The 5,839-nt window shown below is 47.0% G+C and overlaps 1 protein-coding gene across 1 annotated transcript; it reads right to left on the bottom strand.

Moving 5' to 3' along the window:
- Positions 1-2,817: 2,817 nt before the first annotated feature.
- Positions 2,818-5,356, bottom strand: LOC126522440 (innexin inx2-like). The gene has a single exon (XM_050171185.3). The coding sequence runs from the start codon at positions 5,281-5,283 to the stop codon at positions 4,159-4,161; it is 1,125 nt and encodes a 374-aa protein (XP_050027142.1). The 5' UTR covers positions 5,284-5,356; the 3' UTR covers positions 2,818-4,158.
- Positions 5,357-5,839: the final 483 nt, after the last annotated feature.

The raw sequence follows: 5,839 nt of genomic DNA, 5'->3' as shown, positions 1-5,839 counted from the left end.
GTCATTTTCGGCCTGGTCTAATAAAATGGTTTCAGTGACGCACACTAGTCGGTCAGTCGTTGGCGTCAGCGTCTTGTCGGTGTCGTATCGACCCAGTGTTACCGCGCGTTAAACGAGTACGTGAAGTCAGGCACGCGCTGCCACCACCTACAAGAAAGGGTCGACGCCGCATCTTCAAGGGGTGTACGGTAGCGCGAGTAAAAGACGGGACAAAAGAAGACAGACGCTACCGCACATCCCTTGAAGACGCTTTACCAGCAAGCCCACATTGCAACTCTCTACGCGGCAGCTAGCAAGAAGATTTCGTCAGCAACGTGATGTTTTTAATTAACTGTCGCTCAAGTGTAACGCACGAGTTTTTCGTTAAATTTGATAGCTGTCAATGCAAGCCGGCAACTACGTGGTTCACGGTGCAGTTCTGACGAGGCCCTGGCCGCTTCATGTTTCAAAGTGGATTTGTAGTCTTACACCACGCATGTTTTCGGCACCGCACCGACGTCGAGCTACCATGGAGTTTCAACGCGGTACACGGCACGAGTGTTTACCGCAGCGGGCGTCCGAGCACTTTTTTTCTTTTTTTCGGGGGACTTCCCGGCGCGCGGCCATGTGCACGACCCTTCCAAAAGGTTTCGCGACTGATCCGCTAGGGCAGGGCGCATGCGCCATCGCGCGATGAAAAAAGGCGGATTGCTGCAGTACATTAGGAACTTTGGTTCCTTACGCACGTCTGCAACGTGCGGGTATTTCAATGCACACCTTGCAGAAGTGTGTTTCCTGTTACGTTCGGATCGCCGTTGAAAGCAAGCAGAAGGTGTCGATCATCTATGAAGTCGTTAAGGTACCGCCTATATTGAAGTGTACAGCATTACAAAACAACGTTGAACAGTTGACGCTGCACGTTGGCGTTTCTGCCGGGGGCCGACTTGGCGCACACTCCGCGATTCGCGCATGCGCACATGGCGTCCGTTTGGGCAGTAGCAGGAATAATCGAACGATACGTAACAATCTGCTAGATAATCACGCTAATAGAAATATACTATGAGACTTCCTACGTTTATGGATCAGCGGTATACAGTAGTGCGGCAGTCCTTGCCTTTGCGCATGGTGCTTCATTCGCCAGACGGAAAAACTTGCCGTACGACCAGTCATAATGTTTCCTTCAAAAATTACTATACATGGAATTAGGGTGCTATGGGGTCTACGGAAACTGCAAGTGTGGTAATTCAGCCAGCACGGGAATGATAGGCAACACATCATCATCATCATCATCACCATCAGCCTGGTTACGCCCACTGCAGGGCAAAGGCCTCTCCCATACTTGCCCAACTACCCCGGTCATTTACTAATTGTCGCCATGTTGTCCCTGCAAACTTCTTAATCTCATCCGCCCACCTAACTTGCTGCCGCCCCCTGCTACGCTTCCCTTCCTCCCTTCCCTTGGAATCCAGTCCGTAGCCCTTAATGACCATCGGTTATCTTATTCCTTCCTCATTACATGTCCTACCCATGCCCATTTCCCTTTTTTTTTATTTCAACTGAGATGTCATTAACTCGCATTTGTTCCCTCACCCAATCTGCTCTTTTCTTATCCCTTAATGTTACACCCATCATTCTTCTTTCCATAGCTCGTTGCGTCGTCCTCAATTTAAGCGGAACCCTTTTCGTAAGCCTCCAGGTTTCTACCCGTACCTGAGTACTGGTAAGACAGCTGTTATACACTTTTCTCTTTAGGGACAATGGCAACCTGCTCTTCATGATCTGAGAATGTTTGCCAAATGCCAAAGGCAACACAATTCTGGTGTTTTACGTGCAAAAAAAAAAAAAAAACACGATCTGATCCTGAGGCACGCCGTAGTGGCGGGCTCGATCCGCTTGGTGACTTTGCAAACATATCATTTTTGAAAAATGCTGAGTTATAAATACAATTCTCAATGATTATACATGTGGGCAGATAGACTAATTGTCTTGCTGTGTCTAGAAATTTATTAATGCCTTGAGACTCAAGAAGATAAACAGCAATAAACTACGGAAGTACGTTTGAAGCCTCATGCGCGAAGATTACACCAATTCATTCTGACCGTCATTATCACGGTAGCGCGGACCGATCGCAGCGCCAAAGTTCCCTGCAGCGATTTTTTGCGGCAGTCTGTATCACGCTAGAAAAGAAAAATTTAACTAAATGATCAGGCACAGGAGAATGACAGACTTCGTCTCTTGTACGTAAATGCATGTTCTGAATGCTTTTTTTACAAGCTGCTTCGAGATACCAACGTTCATTAGCAAATTGATCACTGCAATGAAATGTGCGGGTGTGCAGCTCCCCATAATCCTGCTGCGAATGTGGAATTGCGCTATCTGCTACAGCAGATCTTCGCATAATTTGTTATTATTATTATTATTATTATTATTATTATTATTAGTAGTAGTAGTAGTAGTAGTAGTAGTAGTAGTAGTAGTAGTAGTAGTAGTAGTAGTAGTAGTAGTAGTAAGTAGTAGCAGTAGGAGTAGTAGTAGTAGGAAGGCTCCGTAGCTGTTCCTAAGCGCTATATAAGAAGCGATTAAACAATTAATTAATAAAATAATCTGCCAATAATGCTTCACTGTGTCAGTCTAATTTGTTCTTCGAAAGAACCAGACAATTATCGCTACTTTATTTCTCAGAACGACAGCCGCAGGATTCTGCCACTTGTTTAATTAAATCTATTTGAGGCAACATTCCCCAATGTTTTGTCATTGGCAACCTCAACGCCCCGAAAGCGAGATATTTTATCAGTGTTCTGTGCCAGTTCTCAAGGCATTTTCACGTTAAAACGTCAGTCTCGGAGCACTGGATTTATTGCTACAGGCACGACTGCCAAACAAGGGCTCTACAAAATACTGATGAATTAGCACAATTGACCATCACAATCAAGACGCTTGGGTTTAGAGGGATCATATTGCACATACGCTATCTTGTGGCCGTGAATCAGAGTTTGGCGAAGATCAGTAGGGTTACATTATATAGGAACCAACACTGAAGCAACCCAGTCAGAGCATATACGAACGCGTGAACGGGATCCAAAATGCCGATCGTTTGTTACGAAAGGAAGCATAGAGCAGTTCAAAGCACATCATCTATACCATTTAGCGCAAATGCAGATGCATAAAAAAGTTATAAACATAGAGTGTGCTAGTAAGCAGAAATGTAATGAACGAGAACACCGCTTTGAACACCAAAACACGAACACAGAATATTGTGTGTTGGGAAACCCAGAAAGACACGGTCATTTCGTGATTTGCGACGCGGCCCACACTAAAATATTAGCATTATAGTGACCTGGAAACCGTGTTTGTGCCACTAACTAACCGGGTACGCGTTTCACATTAAAAAAAGAAAGGCAAGCATTGAAGTTGAGAAGGTGAATGCGCAAATGAAAAATAAGGTTGAGTGTGCATTACAAGCCGCTAAAGTCCATAGCGTCACAGGGTCGGTGTGTTCTCTCAAGAATCAGATTTCACGCCTTTAAAGGATAACCTGTGGACCCTTAGTCATTTAAATTGTTGGTGCATAATGTTTTCCTGGTTGAAATCCATCCTCGACTTTACAAAGGGTTTTCTTCATTGGTTGGAAGCCCATTCTAACGATGAAGAGAGGCCAACAAGTGTTTCGACTTTATACACTAAGCGCTCTTTGAAGATCTCTAAAGTCGGCAGTGCTGTAGCGTCTGTGCTTGTATTGCTTTTCTGAAGCAGTATACTCTGATATTTCGTCAGCGAGCCACTGAACAACTTGGAACACAATGTAAATTCAAAATGAAAATTCTCAAAGTTCCACTAAAACTGTTTTACGTTTGCCAAAAAAAAGTAAATATTCGTATCAGCATTCAGAGGTTTACGAAGCACTTATTCGGAGCCTCATAAATAATTATATTATAAAAATGATACGCTCGATCTTGTCATTAACAGCGATGTAATAAAATCTATAACATATAATTTTACTTATTAAAAAATGAACAAATGCACAAAGTTATTACAAGTCTGTATGGAAGTGGTATATGCGGAAAAATCACTGTGTGTAACGACTTAGTTTCGATGACGTGTCGATGTTTGCACGTACGGTACCGCACCGAGCCGCATATTTCGCCATGCTGTTCAAGAAGTCGGAAAGGTGGGTGTGGTTTATGCCGAGGAGTTGAGCGCTCCGTCCACGTAATCCGGGTCCTTCTCCGTTGCCAGCTTCTGAGAAAGCTTGATCACGATGTCCCGAAAGTGGTGCGCCTGCATGTTGTCCTTCAGCAGGTAGAGTACGAACCAGTCGCCATACGCAGCCTTCATCACCAGCTGATCCATGGTCTTGGGATGCACCATGCGACTGAGGGTCTTCAATAGCAGGTACCGGTAGCGGGGGAACGAACAGACGACTACACGGTACAACAGCGCGATTCCCGTGACCACGGCGAGGATGATGAGCCAGAACCACAGAAATACGTAGATCTTCTCGTTGATGATGTTCAACGGGAGGAGGCAGATGGAGTCGTGCTTCTGCACGTCTCCCGAGGTACCGAACCGGTGGAAGCGGCACTTGGTCATCTTGGGGAAGACGCGAATCATGGGGTCCACCCTCACTTCGGGGTCTTCGTTGATGAAGCGGATGACGTCGGCGCCGTAAGTCGAGAACATTCCCCCGAGGAACTTGTCGATGAAGTACATTTGGCCGATGACATTGACGAAGTTGATCAGCTCGCAGAGGAAGAAGCGCAGCGCGTACGTCTGGTTCTGGCTTCGGTGCCGGTAAAAGTAGTCCACCACGTCGTCCACCTGCTTCTGCTTCTTCTCGTGTTCGAGCAGTGGCTTGTTCAGCTCCAGGAGGAGCGCCTGGACGCGTCCGTTCTCCCAGCTCCGCCAGAGCCAGCGCGGGAAGTAGAACATGATGGCCTGCAGGCACAGGACGAAGCAGACCCACTGGTAATACGCGTGCTCGATCACCTCGTCACCGTCCTTGATGCGGCGCTGGTCGACGCCGGGCGAGGCGACCTGCTTGCCCACTGTGGCGTTCAGCGAGCGGGGCAGGGTGATGGTTCCCTCCACCCAGCAGTAGGTGTTCATCACCGGTTCGGGTATAGCGTCGTGGGCCACACAGTAGATCGGGTTGCCGAAGAACTGCGTTGCGCTGACGAGCACGCTACAGGCGAGCAAGAACAGTCCCGTGAAGCGGTAGTGGAGCCGGAAGACATTGTTGTCTGTCTGCACTTTCCCCACTCGCAGGATCTTTCTGAACGAGTCGGTGAAGAAGAGCTTGTCCATGGCGGCGTTGTTCAGCCCGCGGCTGCCGGGATCCTCGACGGGGCTGTGGGCGACGCGGCCGGTGGAGTGGCGGAGCCCTCCTTTATCGGTGTTATCTTGTGGCCTCGCCGTCCGATACGCTGCACATGGTACCGGGGGCTTCGACAGCCCAGGTGATATGGCGTCACCTGGCGAACAGACAACGGACTATGTAACACTTGACAGAAAAGCACAAGTTTACATAGGCAGCCCAGGTGATATGACGTCACCTGGTGAACAGGCTGCGGATTATGTAAAATTCAGAAAATCCCCTTCAACATTTGGATATCAGTACCGAAAGTCAGACTTGTTTTCTCAAGTCATAAAGGAAAGCAATCAAACCATAGTTTGCGATAAACAAGACGGTTTACTATGAGCAGGCGGGACGACGCGACTTATAGATGAACACATAAACAAAAAGTTAAAAAAGAGAGAGGACTGTAGAGAACAAGACAAAGGGCTTACTCCTATGATTGAATACGTGATCCCATAATATCGCTTGTTCTTTACCAAAATATCGAAATTCTTTTTATGTCGT

The sequence above is a fragment of the Dermacentor andersoni genome, chromosome 6, assembly GCF_023375885.2.
Source record: "Dermacentor andersoni chromosome 6, qqDerAnde1_hic_scaffold, whole genome shotgun sequence".
In the NCBI taxonomy this organism is placed as follows: Eukaryota; Metazoa; Arthropoda; class Arachnida; order Ixodida; family Ixodidae; genus Dermacentor; species Dermacentor andersoni.
Note: the sequence above shows the minus strand (reverse complement) of the source record. Positions and strands in the feature narration are given on the sequence as shown.